At 38.8% G+C, this 20,280-nt stretch overlaps 1 protein-coding gene across 4 annotated transcripts in view; it reads right to left on the bottom strand.

Annotated features, from left to right (window-relative positions):
- Positions 1-2,395: 2,395 nt before the first annotated feature.
- Positions 2,396-20,280, bottom strand: part of LOC108707562 — a 35,212-nt gene continuing 17,327 nt past the window's right edge. For 3 of the 4 annotated variants that reach the window (XM_041582608.1, XM_018245558.2, XM_041582610.1), the window contains 10 exons: positions 19,366-19,433; positions 18,637-18,689; positions 13,242-13,299; positions 12,475-12,521; positions 10,004-11,339; positions 7,823-7,866; positions 6,584-6,647; positions 4,585-4,710; positions 3,733-3,804; positions 2,396-3,319 (listed from right to left, as the gene is read on the bottom strand). In XM_041582608.1, coding sequence (XP_041438542.1) covers positions 3,225-3,319; positions 3,733-3,804; positions 4,585-4,710; positions 6,584-6,647; positions 7,823-7,866; positions 10,004-11,339; positions 12,475-12,521; positions 13,242-13,299; positions 18,637-18,689; positions 19,366-19,433 — 1,963 coding nt within the window. In that variant the 3' untranslated portion in view covers positions 2,396-3,224. The remainder of the gene's footprint in view (positions 3,320-3,732; positions 3,805-4,584; positions 4,711-6,583; positions 6,648-7,822; positions 7,867-10,003; positions 11,340-12,474; positions 12,522-13,241; positions 13,300-18,636; positions 18,690-19,365; positions 19,434-20,280) is intronic. The other variant, XM_041582609.1, reaches the window with a different exon arrangement.

The following is a 20,280-nucleotide window of genomic DNA, read 5'->3' as shown; positions in this document are numbered from 1 at the left end:
AATTACTCTTGTTTCTGCAGTCTCTTGCACACATCGTTTATCTACAAAGTGCTTCCCAGTACCCCATTACCTCAGGTGCCTACCAGATACCTCTAGTGGAGATTTAAGCCACAAAGTAGTAGGGTCCTTACTCCAGCCCCTAGTTATGTAGAAGTAGCTGCCTGGGTGGTACAATTTGTTAAAGATCAACATTAACACAAGTATCTGGGATTTGGGAGGACTTGGTCTGCATGCTGATTGGGTCAGAGATGTTAGGTGAGCTCTCTCTAAGGGCCTCCAATAATGGCTCTACTATTCTCTGTGGGAAAGCTTTGGACCTGATTGGTAGAAACAGGCAGGTTACTAGACTTTCCGCTGCGATAAGTGTCTCTAAGTTGGTGGGCCGGCTGCTCCTAAATGCGCTTGCCCCATGGGTCAACTGAAGTCCCAGAGAAGCCTGGGGAAGTGGCAGCCAAAAACTGGAAAGATTTGCCTAACGTCCCTCATCTATGGTGCAGTTACAAGGGATGTCTCTCCCTTCTGAGACTGAACTGCAAGGGAAACCCCTCACCTCCTGCCACCACAGAACAGATACCACCAACTGTGGATCCAACACTAGGTGAAGCGCTGATTATATTTACCAGTAGCCATTCTGCTTTGGTTACTGAAGTTGATGAAAGCCGCACATGATTTGTTATACTGAGAGAGAGAGGACGGAGGAGGAGGCAGGCAGGATTGGACACCTTGTTAATATCTCCCTAGGCCAGGCCCCTGCTCATATCTGGTTTTGTATAGTGGCCTAAGTCCAGACAATATTGGTAACCACATCTGGACTCTCACCCTGCTTTTGACTTTGGCAATGGTACACTTTCTGTCTTTACTTTTTTACAAAGATACAAGCCACACATTGTGGTACTTCTGGAGACTCACTTGGGGGGTAAACAATTAGAATTGCCCTGGATTAGTAACTTTTCACTCCACATACTCTAGGGGGTGTTAATACTGGTTACAGAACATGCTCTTTCATTACTATGTCAATGATTACAGATAAATGTGTATGTTAGAGCCCATAGATCCCACATTGTCAAACCCTTTCAATTGCATGGCTTAACCTGTTCTGATCCATTTAATTACCTCAGGATCCACACAGATCTTAAGAAATACAGTACATTGAATGGAACCTTACTCCTGTTCTCCGGTATATAGAATCCAAAGTTATTCTTTACCCCTGTCTCTCTATGGTTAAAATCAATCTTTTTAAAACGGTCCTTCTCCCAAAGCGGACATCCCCATTCACAGATTTAGAAATGACTTGGATATGGAATAAATCCCCACAGTAATTGCTTTGGCTACCCTCCAACTCCCTGTGAGACTGGCCGGTTGTCAATGCGTGGCACTAGGCCTCCCCCTAACCACAGAATGCCTCCACGATTCTTAAGGCACACGTGAGTGGTTCCTTTTAGGAGCTCAAAAACTTGTTCTACGGAGGCACCAAATACTCCACCAACGATGGGTGAGAGCATTGTTAGTGCTCTCTCTGCTTTTTTTCCCCCAGACCTGCCCCGGACTCTTGAGTACAGTAGTTGGATTATTCTGCCTGGGAACTCCCCAATATCTAAAGTATTTGCTAAATGTCAAACAGGTACTTCAAGATGTTAAATAGCCCCTTACTGTGGTCTTTGTTTTATCATGCTGTGTAAAAAGTGGAATAAAGCATTCCCGGTGTTGTTTCCCAGAGAAACCGATCAGCAATTAGATTTGAACAGTTGGAAAAAATAAAAAAAGCAAATATCTGGTCAGATCTCATACTCAAAGCAATGCCTCTGTATAAACTAACTTATATGAGAAGAAACTGCCTTGACAAGTTCTATAAAGTGTGGGGATTGGCTAGAAATGAATCGAATAGAAACAAAGGCACACTCCACACGATGCTTCTGCAAAAAACTGAAAGCTTCTTTTATTCAGGTGCTACTTACAAAATGTTTATCAAGGGGCAAAAGTGAAAGTTCAAACTTTGATAAATACGCCTTTAAAAATCCCATAGAAATGAATGGAAGAGAGGCAGTATTTCACTCTAACGGACTGTGGTGATTTCTAACTTCACATTTTGATAAATATACCCCTTACTGTAGCCAGCTTTATTTCCTACATAAGCTCAGACACCCTTCAGAGGGACCCACACCCCGCCAGCTCAGTATAAAGTAACCTTCTCAAACAAAATATTCTCCAGAATGTACTAATAGTTAAAGGGCATGAAAAGTGTAAAATAGAATAAGGCTAGAAATGCTGTATTTTGTATACTAAATATAAACATGAACTTACTGCACCACAAGCCTAATCAAACAAATAATTTATGCTTTCAAAGTTGGCTACAGGGGGTCACCATCTTGTAACTTTGTTAAACATCTTTGCAAGACTAAGACTGTGCACATGCTCAGTGTGGTCTGGGCTGCTTAGGGATCATCATAAACAAAGCTGCTTGAGTTCTGCATGGCTGGGAAGTAAGGCGGGGGCTGCCCCTGCTGTTCATAAGTATGATCGGCAAAGAGCATGCCTCTTTATTTGCTCACTTGTGTTCAACACAACATCATTTTAATCCTTCCTTCCTTACTGTTATGATTGTTTCCCTGCAGAGCAGTTAGGGACCGTCTGACAATTCCTATCCACAGCAGTAAATGAAGAGAAAATTTCACTGCATACAGTCAGATGTCTTATAAAAACGGTACATATTTTCTAATTAAAGTATATTGGAGATTTGTTAGATATAAAAAAAATATGTGGGGTTAGTTTCATGCTTGCACACGTTATTTACATTCACTATAAAAAATCTGTACCTGACGTGACCCTGCAACCAGTTAGCAGTTTGAATTTATGAATGGACAAAGGTACAAATTCAAACTGCTTAACAGAATATAAACAGCAGGAGGTGAAAACCCCTTCAAACATGTTAAGGTCCATGCCTGAGAGAGGATAGGGCAATATTTACATTCAGACTGACTAGAATAGAGTAAAGCTGTCCAATAACAAGGCCAATAAAGGCTATTGGCCTTTGTACAGAGCCCTCCCAATGGTCGGCCTGACTAATATATCTGTCATCCTTGGTCCCCATTATGTTGTTGGCCTGGGGCCAGTACAATTGAGCTCACTGTTGTTGGTAGCTAAATCCGTTAAAAAAACAATTTGCTTGACTACCTCACCAAACGAGCGGATGGATGTGCCTGGCGATGGGTTAAGTCTCTTCCATATCACTTTCCTTTTCCCAGTAAGTCTGTCAAAGCCTTGTCATTTTTTTGCAGTCTCTCTTTAGTTTCCTCAAGAGACTGGAGCTTCCTTTGGATTTCTACCAATGGGAGAATATATATATTAGAGATAAAAGTGAAAATATTTTACTTTTATGGGCAGATTTATCAAAGGTCGAATTTTGAATTTATGTGTATTTTTTTTTTTTACTCACAACATGAATGGGGGATTATTTAAGAAACAATTTGAACATGTAATATTCGATCAAATAGTCTCGACCCCAAAATTTTAATCAAATTCGAATCAAGTTTTCCCTCTGAAAAAAACTCGAATGTCAGGAAGGCAATTAACATATTCAAATGGTTCAACCGACCTCTGCCATTGACTTGTAAATGAACTCGGCAGGTTTTAGGTGTTTTCTTGGTCGATGTGTGATAAAACTTACATTCGAATTGGGGGATTGAAAAAAGATTTAGGCTGGATGATGCGAATCTAAAATGAAGGAATATTTACCTTGCTTTTCTTGTATAATAACGCTTTCAAGGCATCCGCTTCCCCACAGATATCTCAATGCTGTCTCATAATCTGTAAAAAGATCAGCTTTACATTTGACTTTCTAAAAACAAATGTCTGTCTAAACTAGAATCCATGATTGGACCTTATTTATTATTAAAAAATCATGATTTAATTGGATCGGGGGAAACCTCCATAAAATATAGCGAATTATATATTTTTTCTGGCTTTTCCCGAAAAGCCGCAATTTTTCAGATTTTTGCCCGAAACAGTTAGATTTTCGGGCTAATTCCAGCCCAGACCAGAGAAGCTTCCAAATAGTATAGGGACCTCTCCCATTGACTTATGTAAAACCTTGGTAGGTCTGAGATGCCGGATTTTCGGATTCTGACTTTTTCCATCCTTAGTATAATAAATAACCCCCTTAGTGTCTGGATTGTAATTAAATCCTATATGTATGACTTTTAGAACAACAACTTTCAAATACAGAAATAAAAGTCATTCCTGCTCTTTAACCAAGAGCTCCCCCTTCTAGTCAACCACAAATGAGACTAAAAATGCTGCCAAGGGCACAGTAAGGATTTTTACATTCACAATATTGTGGGTCAGGAGGGTTTCACCACCCAAATTAAGCCATGGCTTCCATAGAGAATTTCTGCAGGCATCCTCTAGCTATATAGGTTAATTGATACAGAGCATAGCCAGAGTTAGAATTGCAGGGGGTTTTGCATCGTATCAGTAAGGATTTTCAATCAGAGAACAGAGTGCTAAGGAATTGCTGAGTTAGCCCCATATGTATATTCACTAGGTTATTCATTATTAAGTTTGCTATATATTATATAAAATACACACCTTGATCTTCAGCCTCTCCACTGAGGATTTTCTGACTTACTGACTTTACAGACTTCTCAATGTTCTCCAGCAAGAATTGTCTGCAGTGGTGGGATTGGCATTTAGTCCAGAAGTCTTTGGCATCTCCTTAAAAATATATAGAGCTAAAATAAAAAATGCTACATATAGGGGCAGATTAATCAAGGGTCGAAGTGAATTCGAGGGAATTTTCGAAGGAAAAAAATTCGAATTTCAAAGTAATTTTTTGGATACTTCGACCATCGAATAGGATACTTCGACTTCGAATTAGTTTAGAAGTAAAATAGTTCGAATATTCGACCATTCGATAATCGAAGTACTGTCTCTTTAAAAAAACTTCGATTTCAATACTTCGCCAAATTAAACCTGCCGAAGTGCTATGTTAGCCTGTGGGGACCTTATAGAGCATTTTTCGAAGTTTTTTTGAAGTTGAAGAACAACCGTTCGATCAATGGATGAAATCCTTTGAATCGTTCGTTCAAACGATTTTACTTCGACCGCAAATGGCCAAATTTTATGTAAAAAAACGATGACTTCGATATTTTAAGTATTCCAATTTCGATGGTCTAGGCAACCACTGTATCTGAAATTTTCGGGACTTTCGGCACATGCGCAGTGGTTTGGGACCGGAAATTTACTCCAACTGCGCATTCAACGAAACTTCCGAAAAAGACCGTAGAAAGAAGATGGCTGCCGTGAACTCTGGAGCCAGAATATACACGGAGGGGTGAGTAAAAAATTAGGGGTGAGTAAAAAATTCGCCGGGGGGGGGGGCAGGTAGGCTGGGGGGTCTACCCAGGGTAGGGATGGAGGATTTTTTTATTCTCCTTTGAATAAAGTATTTTTTTTTAAAAACTGGGTGCACTCGTAAACGCAAGACCCTTCCCCCCAATGTGTTCAGGGGAATATTTATGATAAGGAAATAATTGTTTACCAAAGGGAAAATTCAAACCTTGTACAGGTATGGGACCTCTTATCCAGAATGCTCGGGATCTGAGGTTTTGCAGATAAGGGATCTTTCTGTATTTTAGATCTTCATACCTTAAAGACTACTAAAAAATCATTTAAACATTACATAAACCTAATAGGATTGTTTTGCCTCCAGCAAGGATTAATTATATCTTAGTTGGGATAACATGGTACTGGTTTATTATTACAGAGAAAAAGGAAATCATTTTTAAAAGTTTTAATCAATTGGATAAAATGGAGTCTATGGGAGATGGCCTTCCCCTAATTCGGAGCTTCCTGGATAATGGGTTTCCGGATAAAGGATCCCATACCTGTATCGGGGTTTTTTTCTGAGCATATTTATCAAGGGTCAAAGTGTGAAATATCCTTTAATAAACAAGCCGCTGTACAAGTGAATACAGAAGTAACATTTCTCTCTGTTGTTGTTTTTAACCCTTTGGTACCTCGACAAGGTTATAAGAGTGAATACGAGTATTTTGTATTCTTTCTATATATGAAAAAAACTTTCAGACTGGAAAATCTCAATTGCTAGCTTATTTATGAAAGAAATCTCAAAAACTTGTAAAATTGTGAAATTGTGCCAGGGAACTCAATAACACCAGCATCACTTTCTACTCTTCATTTTCAGTTAATGCAAAATCTTTACATTTGTTCAAACTTGAATTGTAAAATATCTTGCATTCCCAAGGTACACCTCCCACTGACTTTTAAAGCTTTTTATTGCTGGATTTTCTTTTTTGAGTTTTCTTTTTTATAACGTTCAAACATTGGAAAATAATAATCATGATACTTTTTTTTTTTTTTTTGAATTCAGAAACTCTATCTTAAATTTTGATATATCTGTCCCTATTCAGTGTTCAGTAGAAAACACAAACAACACATTGGTTAACTGAATTTAATCCTTCCAAAATGCTTTTTTATTAATTTTGACATTAGACATTTGTCATAACAAGAATTAGTACATAACCTCCTAATTAAATGCTTTTTTTTAACAAAGAAAATGTTCACCCACCTTCTCCCAGGTCTCCTTTTGTCATCTCATGTTTAATACATGTGTATTCACTGAATAATGCAACCTGGAAAATTAAAATAATCATTCCTAGCCTCTCAAAACAGCAACAATAATTTTATATCCTAGTTAATACCCTTGTAGTAAGGGGTTGTTTACCTTTAAATTAACTTTAAGTATCACGTAGACTGTAATATTCTGAAGCAATTTGCCTTCATTTTTGTGTTTTTTTTTTTATTTATTTAGCTTTTTGTGCAGCAACTCTCTGCTTACAATTTTAGCTTCTACAGTATCTGATTGCTATGGTGCAATGTACCCTAGCAACATGGTGTGAATAAGTGATTGGTATATGAATAGGAGAGGCCTGAATAGAAAGATAAGCAATAAGAAGTAACAATAACAGTAAAATATTGTAGCCTCACAGAGCAATCGATTTTTAGCTGCAGGGTTAGAGACCCCTGTTTTAAAGCTGCAAAAAAGCAGAAGAGGAACACAGATAAATAAAGAACGAAATTTTAAAAAATAGAATGAAGACCAACTGAAAAGTTGCTAAGATTAGGACATTCTATGACATAGCAAAGTTAATGAAATGTGTTGCGCTCCGCCAATGAAGCGAGTTGAGCAACTCGCTTCAGGCGGCAGCGCCAGGTAGGTTTCCAGGGGCGGCGAAAAGCCGCTAGTGGTACCTTTAAGAGCCGAATTTCCGGTTCCTGCCAGCGGGGGGGCGGCATTTGAGGAGCCGCCTTAGGCGGCTTCCTCATAAGGATCGGCGCTGCCTAGTTTGAATAATCAAATGTGATTATATGATTAACCATTTGATGGGCAAATACAGTGTCGGACTGGCCCACAGGGATACCAGGAAAACTCCCGGTGGTTCCAGGTGTCAGTGGTCCCTCATGCTGCTAAACATTTGGCCTATTTTATGGCCATTCTCTATTTCTATGAGAACAATGAAGCTAAATAGATGGAATAATAGATTTTAGTATGTAAAGAAAAGAGACTAGGAGAATAGAGGTTGAATGAGGAGATGAAGAATAATAGTACTGAGAGTGGGCCCCTGGTCTAAGGTTTTTGGATGGGCCCCTGGTGTCCCAGTCTGACATTGGGTAAATAACAAGGTATTTGTTGGTCAGCACAGGCCGGGGTGATTAATGAGAAAAGTAAAGGGTAAAAGATGGATTCTTTAAGTACCTTGATCAGAGAAGAGCAACACAATGATACATGAATCTAAAAAATGCCTACCTTATGGGCAATCGGCCAATCTTGGTTTTCAGTATCACATAAAACTGGAGAAGACAATTTAGAGATATTTAAGTTCAGTAAGGTAAATGCATATTTTCAATATCTTAAATTAAAAACAAAACAATGATACCAGAATAGCCTGTTGATATACAAAGTGACACCTTACAATAGTCCTACTTATACAGATGTGTGTATGGTTATTTAGTCCATTGCCAGAATAGGCAATGGAATATCTAGCTATTTCTAGAGAAAACCTCTCTTCTAGAGATGTCCAGGAATCCAAGAATTTGGTGGAATCTCAGCAGATTTTGCAAGATTTGGATCAGGGCCGCCATCGGGGGGGGACAAGTGTCTCGGGCCCGGGCATGAAGGGGGGCCCAGCAGGGCTGCAGTTTAGAAAGAGCCGGGACCCCCTTGCCAGCGCCCAAGATCTGCGGGCAGCCAAACAGCCAAAAAATGCAGAAGTGCCGAAAAATCGAACTCCTGAATCGGCGAAAATACCCGAAGTCATGAAAATAGCCGAATCGCCGAAAAAACCCGAAGTCACGAAAATAGCCTAAGTCCTGAAGCGCAGAAAAGACCCAAAGTCACGAAAACAGCCGAAATTGAAGTCCTGAAGCAGCGAAAAGACCAGAAGTCACGAAAGGAGACGAAGTTGAAGTTCTGAAGCCACAGGTTCAATTCTACTGAACACCAATTTGTGTTTTTGTTTTTTTTTTCAATCCCCTGGCCACCAATGTATTATTTTAATATTCTATAGGCCCCTGCCACCAATGTTTTTTTAAAAAAATATATATTATTATATTATATAATATACATTTTTATTATTATTATATAATATAAATTTTTTGGGGCCCCAATTTTTTTTACTTGTAAGGGGGGCTCCGGCACCAATGCTTTTTAAAAAAAACTTTTATGGGCAGCCCTGGCGCCAATGTTTTTTTTTTTAAACTTATAAGGGGGCCCTGACCAACAATAGCTTTTTATAACTTGTGTGTGGGGGTTACTTTTTAGCTGTGTGGTCTTTTAACTGTGATGTGAATTGGGTGGGGGCGGGGCTTGGGCACCCCGAAAATTTTGTTGTACGGGGCCCCGTTATTTCTAATGGCGGCCCTGATTTTGGATATAGAATTCTTCCTATAGTATATCAGAGTTCATTTTTGCTGTTACATCACTGCTTGGTCCTCTTCCTGCAGTCTCTCTGACCAGGCATTTTCTCTTTGAATAGCGGAACCACTTGGAAAATGTATTTGTAGGGGAAATGTGCACTTCCTAGCAGAGCTGGGTCAAGCTGGCTAGGCCCCCCCATGCAATCTGGCCAACCCCCTGCTCTTCAACTGGAAAGCAGACGGAAAAGGTACGTGCCCAGCATGCCCCTCACCAAATGCCTCTTCTGCCTACCCCTTTTTCTGGCCCTATGACTGAAACATCACAGAACCAATATGTTAAAGAAGGAAAGTTCTGCAGAGTAAATATAGCGTTATGGCTTGCCCCAGTGTGGCTAATCTTTTGGGGAAGTAAAATGCATCATTAACTTTCTGTCATCTTTAACGGAGAATTCAACCTGTTCTGAAAAGAAAAAAGTACTAGAAATATGGATCTATTTTAAAGGGGTTGGTCACCTTTATATTAACTCTTAGTATAATGTAGAATGTGATATTCTAAAACATTTTGCAATTGCTTTTAATTTTTTTATTATTTGGTTTGGTTTTTGAGTTATTTACCTTTTTATTCAGCAGAACTCCAGGTCTGAAATTTCAGCAATCTGGTTGCTAGGTTTTACCCTAGCAACCATTAATTGGTTTGAATAAGGAGTGGAATATGAATAGGAGAGGACTGAATAGAAATATGATTAATAAAAAGTAGCAATAACTATAAATTTGTAGCCTTACAGAGCATTTGTTTTTTTAGATGGAGTCAGTGACCCCCATTTGAAAGCTTGAGAAGAAGCAGGCAAATAATTCAAAACTATATAAACTGAATGATGAAGTCCGGTTATAAAGTTGCTTAAAAATAACCATACTAAAACTTGACTTAAAGGTGAACCACCCTTTTAAGGAGTGTCACGTCCCAAACAGGACTGTCTGCAACTTTATGTTAATAACATGTAGGAACGGAGATATAAAAGTTGAACATATCAATAGAGAATGGTAGTATATCAAACAAATACAAGTTACTCACCTGATTCAGAAGTAGCAAGAGCACTACTTGTACTTGGGCCACTAGGAGAACTTGGACATTCTGCCGCTAAAGGGCCATGGACATGGGGAGAGTTTTTACACTGTGCCACAGGTGTGTCTTTTGTCCTGGGAGAACTTGTACTCTGTGCCACAGCTGTATTACTGCACTGTGTCACTGGAGGGAAAATATCTGCAGTTTGGGGTACTTTTATGCTTTTTAAAACCAGACAGTACAGAGCATCCTCCGCCGATGTGTTGTTCACTTTGGGGAGACATTTAGATTGTTCTTCAGACCTTTTATTTGTTCCAAAAAAGCTTATGGAATGCTCCTTTGATTTGACATTTACTATAGTAGTCTTCATAACAAGTTTTACTGATGAACTGTCTTCTCCAGCAATTAACACTGGTTGCTCATCTGAACTGCTGTTCATTCCCAGTATGTTCAAGCTTGGCTCTGCTGATTGAGTATTTACACCAGAAATAGATTGCTCCAGTGCCACTGCAGGTAAATCTTTTAGACAGGATTTTACAGCAAGCTGTGAAGCACCTTCATTCTGCTCCGCTGATTTGACATTTAGTATAGGAGTCTTCATAATAAGTTTTATTGATAAATTTTGTTTTCCTTGTTGCTCAGCTGAACTGCTGTTCTTTCCCAGTATGTTGAAGCTTGGCTCTGCTGATTGAGTATTTACTCCAGGAATAGATTGCTCCAGTGCCACTGCAGGTAAATCTTTCAGACAGGATTGTACCACAAGCTGTGATGCACCTTCATTCTGCTCCACTGATTTGAGATTTACTATAGGAGTCTTCATAACAAGTTTTATTGATGAATTGTGCTTTCCAGCAATAAACACTGGTTGCTCAGCTGAACTGCTGTTCATTCCCAGTATATTCAAGCTTGGCTCTGTTCTTGGAATAGATTGCTCCAGTGCCACTGCAGGTAAATCTTTCAGACAGGATTGTACCACAAGCTGTGATGCACCTTCATTCTGGGAGCTCACAATACACTGCTTGTTTGATTGTTCATCTCCATTAGAGGAGCTCATAGGTTGTACCAATCTGGTGTGTTTCTCATCAGCAGAATGATGTGCTCCTGATGTGCTTTTTACAGTGGGTGAGTTTGTATGATATGGATTTGCTAAAGATTCTGGATTTGAGTGATTTTCACTCTGTGATATTGATGTTTTTTCTGCATTAGTAGAGCAAACGGGAACCTCAGCTAAACTGTTACCCACTGGCTTGTATAGTTTCTCAGAATCTTTTGCAAAGGTACTATTTGTACTGACAGGAATATCAATATGCTCAGTTGGTATGTCTCCTACATTCAAACTATTAATCTGTAAATACAAAAAATATGTATTAATATCTATATATTATATCAACCTGTCTAAATATTTATTCCAGTACAGGTATGGGATCCGTTATCCGGAAACCGCTACAGGAAGGCCGTCTCCCGTAGACTCCATTTTATCCAAATATTTTAGATTTTTAAAAATGATTTCCCTTTTCTCTGTAATAAAACAACAGTAGCTTGTACTTGATCCAAACTAAGATATAATTAATCCTTATTGAAAGCAAAACCAGAATATTGGGTTTATTTAAATATTTTTGTAGTCCAAAATTTGGACAAGATATGAAGAACCAAATTATGGAAAGATCTGTTATCCAGAAAACCTCAGGTCCCAAGCATTCTGAATAACAGATCCCATACCTGTATTAATTAATTTGTTAATTATGATAACATCTTTAAAAAAAAGGAAATATTCACTTGGGAGGGCACCAATATGTTTAATTCAGAAGCTAATTGTTTTTGTCCCTAAGATTGGTGCTACTTTTAGGAAAAATAAGTCCAGGGGAAAAAAAGGCAGCACCACTCCATGTTTCTTATCTTTTCCAGGTATTTCACAGCATAGTTATACTTTTTCATACACAGTAGAGTAACATTTTTGGATTGCTAGGGATGCCTGGGAAAGGTAAGAAACATAGCAGTGAATTGATGCATTGCGTTTCATCTTGGCCTGGTGCAAATAGTACCAGCCTGGGATTTAATTCAATTGTGGGGTATCTAACATATTGGCACCCCAGTTAATTGTGGTTTCCTTGATCTTTTGTCTAATTTTTAAGTTCTGTCATCAACTCTTTAGATGGCAAACAAAATCCTATTTATTATATGCAGTTAGATATATAATCACTCCATGGACCTGGTGGATTAGATGCTCCAATCACACGACTGCATGAGGAAAGTGTCCCATAAAAAAAAATACACTTGCTGGTTCAGGAATGAAATTTTATATTGTAGAGTGAATTATTTGCAGTGTAAACAGTGTCATTTAGAAATAAAAACGACATCATGACAGAATCCCTTTAAAATCTTTTCTATTTGTTTTAATGTTACAAATTATATCAGTCAATAAATAAAATAAAAATATTTCTCAGATTAAACACTTAATTTTCTGGAATATGTTTACATACATGTTGACTGGCAACGTTTAAGCTGGAATCTTGACTGGAGAATGACCCTGAAACACATTAAATATATAATCCGATGTTTAACATGTAGGGGGTTATTTACTAAACTCCAAATACCCGAAATCCCAAAAATTTTAGATTTTTTTTTTATAAAATCGGACTTTTAAAAAAATCACGACTTTTTCGGAATTTATTAAACCCGAGGGCTAAAAAGCCCGAATATAAAACAACAGCATCTCAAACCTGTTGCATAAAAGTCAATGGGAACAGTCCTATTGATTTTTGGTTGTGTCGGGGGTTTCGGGCAATTTCACGTTGTTTTCGGAGCTTTAGGAGGAAAACCTCGAAAAATTCACAGAAAAATCGTGAAATTCTGAGCTTTTCCCGCAACGGTAATTTTCGGGAAAATGTAATAATAAATTAGCGTGGAAAACCTGAGCGGGTTAGATCGGAGTTTGTAGCAGCCGATATTGAGATAAATTCGGACCTTGATAAATAACCCCCTAAGAGATGTTGTACAAGATGACATTGTAAAGGGGCACAAGAATAGGAAGGGACAAACACAGAATATAGATTTTATGAATATGACCTGAGAAACAACAGTAGGGTGCATAGAATTAGTGTTTAATATGAATTTATCTTGTAATTTTTTTTTACCATATATACATGTACAAAGGACTAAAAGTAATTTATGAGTCTGGGGTTTGTGTATGTTTTTTAAGCCAAACAGAGTAAATTATAGTTTCAAATGCAGAATACTTCAGACTTACCTCCATGCAATATATACATCTGAGATAATATCCTCTGCTCTTCTGAGTTAATATCTTCCTGTTTGTGAAAACAAATATCACAAATCAAATTTTATCATGCATACAGCTGAATCTATTCTTGCTCTTCACACAATATAACACAAAAAGGCAAATGACTTTCAATACTTATTGGCTGGGTCTTCTTCAGACACTTTGCCAGAATGGCACAGAACAAAGTGAACTGAAGCCAGTGAGATGACTTAAACTGCAAACTCTACAGGACAGGGACCTCCTTCCTCTTGTCACGTAAAAACTTAAAGAAGACATTTGGCATAACTAAAAACGACTCCAATCTTGTAGGCAATAATACATAATATATGGTGCTGGTCTAACCAGCGCCGGGCCAAGTCGGCCGGGCGCCCCAGGCAACCCAGCCGACTTCGTCGCCTCCCCACTGTTCTCGACAAGGATGCGCGACTGCACATGCGCAAAAGAGCCAAGGACCCGTGAGTGCGCATGCGTCGAAGAACGGGATCGAGCATGAGCACACTCTCTATTCAGTACCGCTGCACATTAAGGACACAGAAATGCTGCAGGTTAAGGGAACAAAGGTCCGAGCAGGGGATGGCATGCATGGCGCCCCTCTGCCTTTGCGCCCTAAGCACGTGCCTCTTCTGTCTACCCCTAGTTCCGGCCCTGGGTCTAACTTTGGGTTAAAAATTAATATTATTTTTAAAATGGCCCCTTTATTGCAGATCCCCATAGATCTGCTGTGGTCCCTGTTCATATTTCAAATGAGGGGTGGGCTTGTCCTTACAGTCCCTGCCAGAAGTCATTCACAGCCTGCAGTCACACAAGCAAAGACAGGCTTCAGTTTCCTATCAGGTCTGCCTAGCTGCTGATTGGTTCCTATCCTACAGTTCAGCATGCTGAGTCCCGCTGCCTCCCCTGAACAGCCTGAGAAAAGGAGACAACAGGAAGTAGAACAGGTGGGTAGTATTAGTAGGATTTGTTGAAGGAATTTTCAATAAATTACCTTAAAATCTACTTTTTTTAAGCACATTCCTTCTATATTTATTATTATTATTATTATTATTAGCATGTGTTAGAGCGCCGACATATTGCACATCGCTGTAAAGTAAATGTGTTTATACAACTAAATCACATAAATTACATACATAGAACATAAGGAGTTACATGTATCACGTCCAATACGGTACAAAAGGTGACGAACTGTGCACTGTGCAAAAGATCTTACAATCTAAAGGGAAGGGAATAAGGCACAAGGTGTGGGAGTGGGCAAGATCAGAATTAAGTGGGTGTAGTATGTGGTATTGCATTTGGTTAATAAATTTAGTTAAGCAGAGTGAGGGTAGGCTTTTCTAAATAAGTGCATTTTAAAGGAGAAATAACCCCCCTTTCTAATAAAAACCCCTACCCCCTCCCTGCTCCCCCCCTGCACAGGAGTTACCACAAGTAAATACCCCATGTTGCAGAGTCAGCACAGCTGAGCTCATGGGGGCCTTCTGCAGCCGCTTCGGTAATCCCAGTAAGGAAGTTCCATATTGGCGCATGTGCAGTTGGAGCATTTTCCCGGTTCGCTACAACTGCGCATGTACCGAAAGTGACGAATATTACAGAAGATGCCGTCCGTGAGCTCCACTGCTCTGATTCTGCAATTACGGCTTAGGGGTATTAACTAGTCATTTACGCCCTCAAATGTGGTAAAATGTATGTAGGGTTAACTAGCTGTGCAGTAAGGATAATGATTGGGGAACACAAAAGGTCCATATTCCTTGACCTTTACAGATGGACTTACGTGAATGAATTTACGTGTACTCTATACGGACAATAATGAATACAACCATATGGTAGGATAAAAATGCTAAATATTATGTAACTTGAATATACTGCAGAATGAATATTGTAAGCACTTATCTGGAAGCTATTATCCGTAGTGTTTATTAATGAGAAACTGTATTTTCATACCTGGCCACAAGGTGGAGCTGGAATGTCTGATTACCGTACCAGGTGGGGGTTGGGGAGAAGGGTTTTGTTAAGCTTGTTAAACAGTTGTTTTGTGTATTGCACCAAAAGAAGGATCCATGTGATCTGAAACTTGTAGTGCTTTCTACATCTACAAATAAATGTAAAACCTAATTGCATTGACTTAACTCTTCTTTGATGTATTTACTTGTGGTAACTCCTGTGCAGGGGGAGCAGGGAGGGGGACTATTGAGGGTAGGGGTAAGAGTTTTTATTAAAAAGGGAGTTTACTTCTCCTTTAAGAGATCTTTAAGCAGAAAGGTTGGGAGAACGTTGGACAGACCTTGGGAGAGAATTCCAGAGGAGGGGTGCAGCCCTGCAAAGTCTTGAATGCGAGGAGGTAATGAGAGAAGAGTTGAGTAGCAGGTCGGTAGAGGAGTAGTAAGTAGTTGGGTGAGTATACAGAGATGAGATCAGAGATGTAGGGTGGGCAGAGTTATGAAGTGCTTTGAATGTTAGGGTCATTCATTTGAATTTAATTCTAAAGAGTAGTGGAAGCCAGTGCAGGGATTGGCAGAATGGCGAGGCAGAGGAGGAGCGGTTGCTGAGGTTTATGAGCCTCGCGGCGGTGTTCATTATGGACTGGAGAGGTGACAGTGTCTGGCAGGGAAGGCCAATTAAAAGAGAATTACAGTAGTCTCATGAATTTGACGAGAGAGTGAGTAAGAATTTTAGCGGGATCTTGGGTCATAAATGATCGTATTTTGGATATGTTCCTTAGGTTTAAAAGGGTATAATGAAGATTCTTTGTTTTCACAAAAAAAACACGATTACATTGCAATAGTTAAAGTAAATACTATAACCAGCTTACCCTTACACACCGTATGGCTCCCCCCTACGGAGAAGGAGATTACCAACCCCAACTCTTTAAATTGCTTTTTATGTTCAGCAACAAAAAACAACCCCAAGCAAGTAATAGTGGTGACCGGGCTCAAACACTGCCGCCAGGTCAGGGATTTTTCTATAGCACCACTGCACTGTCATCTAACCCACCTTCCCCAGGGATCCCTTGCATAGACTTACACTGGAAAATGTTATTATATTGCCAATGCACCATGCACAGGCCAACATGGAGTATTGCCAGATTCATTTTTCAAACCTGGCCAATCCATAGTACATAACTTCTTTCTATACATAAACTTCAATTTACACAATTTGATTGTTACATATATGGCCAGCTTTAGAATCCTAGAGAAGACCAGACCAAGAGGTAAAAAGGAGAAAGTGAGAAACCCAAGACTGAAAAGAGTTACCAATATAATAAATGGCTTTTCAGTGCAGAGAATAGAGCCATGATTGAAAGGCAAAGGTCAATTTTAGTGGTATTAGAGCTTTTTGAATGTCACAAATGGCAGATAATTTATAAAAGAATATAAAAAGTATAACAGAAAAAAGTTCTGAACGATCCAAAAAAAAATATATATACAAATATCTCTAAAACCTCTCAAAATTAAAAGTTTTTCGGACTATTACTAGCATAAAAAAATCTGATCAAATTTCGATTTTTTCCATGAATGTCTAAAAATGTGTGGTTTTGCCATTTTTTAAAAAAAATCTCTAAAAACGTGAGATTTATTAAGTCTAAAAATGACAAAAAGATGCTGAGGTCCTATAGAAGTCAATGGGAGATTTGTTGATCCTTTTGGACTGTTTTAAATCAATTCAGACTTTGAGGTTTTTAGGTTATTTTTTTTCCCTAGGAATTTTCCGAAAAACGTAGAGGTTTTTAGAGGTTTTAGAGGTATTTGAATTTTTTAATGCATTATTTTTTGTTTGTACCTTTTTTTTCGGATCCTTAAATAAATCTCATGACATTCCTTGAGTTTGTGAATTTACTTGTGGTTTCAAAAACCTCTAAAACCACTAAAATCCGACCTTTGATAAATAGACCTCATAAGTTTGAATTTAAGTGGTAATAGAGCTTTTGGAAACCCACGATTAAACTCTCTCTCTAAATAGTATGAGTGGAAAAAAATGCAGAATGATCTGCAAAAATTAGAATATCTCTAATACTTCTACAAATTACAGTTTTTCGGACAATTACAAAAAATATCTAAAAACCTCTAAAAGTCTGAATGGTTAAAAAAATGTCCAATAGGATCAGTGCTGCTCCCATTTCTATGGGACTGCTATGGAACCGCAACTACTTTTACTTAGCTCAGTTTTTGTGGTTTTTACACTTAGGGGGTTATTTACTAAACTCTGAATGCAAAAATCACGAAAAATTTGTGATTTTTTTTTAATAAAACCGGACTGATTTTTCGGAATTTATTAAACCCAGAGGATGGAAAAGTCAGAATCTGAAAATCCGGCGACTCAGACCTGTCAAGGTTGCATATAAGTCAATGGGAGACATCACAATGATTTTTTGATGTGGCTGGGTTTCGTGCAATACCCCTCGGAGTTTTCGAGCAAAAAGCATGAGTTTTTGGGTAAACAATCTAAAAAATCTGAAAAAATCTGATAAAATCGTGAAAATCAGATTTTTTCCCGCAAATTTTCAGGAAAATGTGATAATAAATGAGAGTAAAAAAACCCAAGCAAATTTGAGTTTGTAGCAGAAAATATTAAGATAAAATCGGACTTTTAATTTATTAAAACCCCGAGGATGGAAAAATCCTAATCTGAAAATCTGGCATCTCAAACCTCTTGCGGTTGCATATAAGTCAATGATAGAAGTCCCAATAATTCTTTGATGTGCGTTTCACCCATTGTGAAAATCTTGAAAATCGGATGAAAAAATCATAAAGAATCGTGAAAATCTGATTTTTTTTCCCGCAAAGCAAATTTTCAGGAAAATGTAATAATAAATCAGCGTAAAAAACCCAAGCGGATTTGATCGGAGTTTGTAGCAGAAAATATTGAGATAAATTCAGACTTTGATAAATAATCCCCTTGATATAACAAAACACACATTTTTAGAGAACAATAAGATTTGTGAAATAAAATAGTAAATTTGACCCTTAGAGGTATAAAAAAAAACAACAAATTTTTTGAGAAAAAATATGATTCATAAAAATAAAGAAATCCGAATGTTAGTAAATAGACCCCATAGTGTAGGTGGTGTAATGAGGTCTACAAAACAGCCAGATGAGAGGAAACTATATTAATTTGGGTAAATGGCTGCATTTCAGGACACATTTCATAATCTTTGCAGTAATGTCCCACAGCAGTGGTTGCCAGCAATGCTTGCAGTTTACTCTAATTATTATAATTAACATGTATTTATAGAGCGCCAACATATTGCGTATCACAAATGTCAACCACTCCTGTGCAGTCCAAACCCACAAATGTTTTATCTCCAATCAATTAAGGAGGTGTGTGTTTTGCACAACAAAAGCAACACATGGATGTTATTTCATGTAATTACCTCTAAGTTTACTTCCAAAGCTTGCATCTCAGTTGTCTTTTTCTTCCTTTCAACTTGAGAGAAGAAACAAATACTTATGAGAAATAAATATAAAGAAATAGAAAAGATTTTGGATATCCTATGCCATCGGAACTGCTGAGATTCTAGCAAGTAAAAGTACTGGAAGGTCCAGAAGTGTTCTTTCTCTTCCCATTCCCACTATATTACATGTGCACTGAGACAGGCCCTTCAGCTCTGGCCATTGTGTGTGATTGAAGCCCCGGCATCTGCTTGATGTGCTCTCTCTGGATATGAGACCATGACCTGACTTGTCTACTATTCTGGCTCCATATTCCTGGCTTAACTGAGTACCTCCTCTGGCTTCTGATCGTTTTCTTCATCAACTTTTCTTTTCCCTACCCTTTCCAGCACTGTCCTCTCTTTTTATTCTTCTTTCCCATTATAAACCTTATCTTGCAAACCACTACGCTCCTTTCCAACATTCTCCTCTAATCTCTGCCTCTCCCTCCCAGTTTCCAGTTAAGATCACCACTCCCTCCTTGTTTGTTGTCCAGTTCCCAGTTCTTTCTGTGCCTACACCTCACTAGCTACAACCAGGGCCATATTTACCATACAGGCACTCCAGGGCCCGTGCCTATTACAATGCATCGTGTTTCCATACCAAATAAAAATTATTTTATCTGAGGCCTTTGGAGATCACAGAAATGGTGCAGCACATATAATACTTACATAAAGATACTGAACGAATAATTTTTGGACTCAATAAGGATTCGCTTGATTCGCTATTACTTGCTGATCTGCAGACACAAAATGAAAACGTAAGTAAATGTTAGAAGTGAATGAATTCAGGGGCGCTGCTGTCATGAGGCAAATTGAGAAACTCACGTCAGACGGCAGCAGCCTTGAAGTTACAAGGGTTGGCAAAAAGGGGTGCTTTACCTGTAAATTAACTTTTAGTATGATGTAGAGGGGGATATTTGTAGACAATTTGAGATTGGTTATCATGTTTTATCATGTGTGGTTTTTGAGTAATTCAGCACCTCTCCAGATTGTAGTCTGGTGGCTAGGGTCCAAATTACCCTAGCAACCATGCATTGATTTGAATAAGAGATTGCAATATGAATAGGAGAGGCCTGAATAGAAAGATGAGTAATAAAAAGTAGCAATAACTTTAGGGCTAGATTTGATGAAGAGGCGCCCAAGGCCGCATGGTCCCTGTGCCGCCACTTCCTCTCACGTCGTCCCTGCCCCCCCCCCCGTGGGAGCAGGGTCCTAGCGCCGACTGTGTCGCTCTCCAGCACAGAAGCACTGTAGAGCGTTAAGTCCCCAATGATCCTAAGGATGCAGCTGGGCAGCATGCCGCCCCTAAAATATCGCCGCCCTAGGCCACAAATTTTGCCACAAATCCGGGCCTATTTGTATCCGTATAGAGCATTTGATTTTAGATGGGGTCAGTGACCCCCCCATTTGAAAGCTGAAAAGAGTGAGAAGAGGAAAGCAAATAATTCAAAAACAAAAGAAGGCAGGGCATGGCCTGATGTCGAGCTGAGCAGGACGCACAAAACCCGAGCTCCGGTTGTATCAACGACCAACAGCATAGTAATCCTAACTTAAAACTCAGCAAATGGGGAAAACATATAAAAC

Source organism: Xenopus laevis, chromosome 2L, assembly GCF_017654675.1.
Source record: "Xenopus laevis strain J_2021 chromosome 2L, Xenopus_laevis_v10.1, whole genome shotgun sequence".
In the NCBI taxonomy this organism is placed as follows: Eukaryota; Metazoa; Chordata; class Amphibia; order Anura; family Pipidae; genus Xenopus; species Xenopus laevis.
The sequence above is the reverse complement of the archived record's forward strand: the minus strand, read 5'-3'. Positions and strand labels throughout refer to the sequence as shown.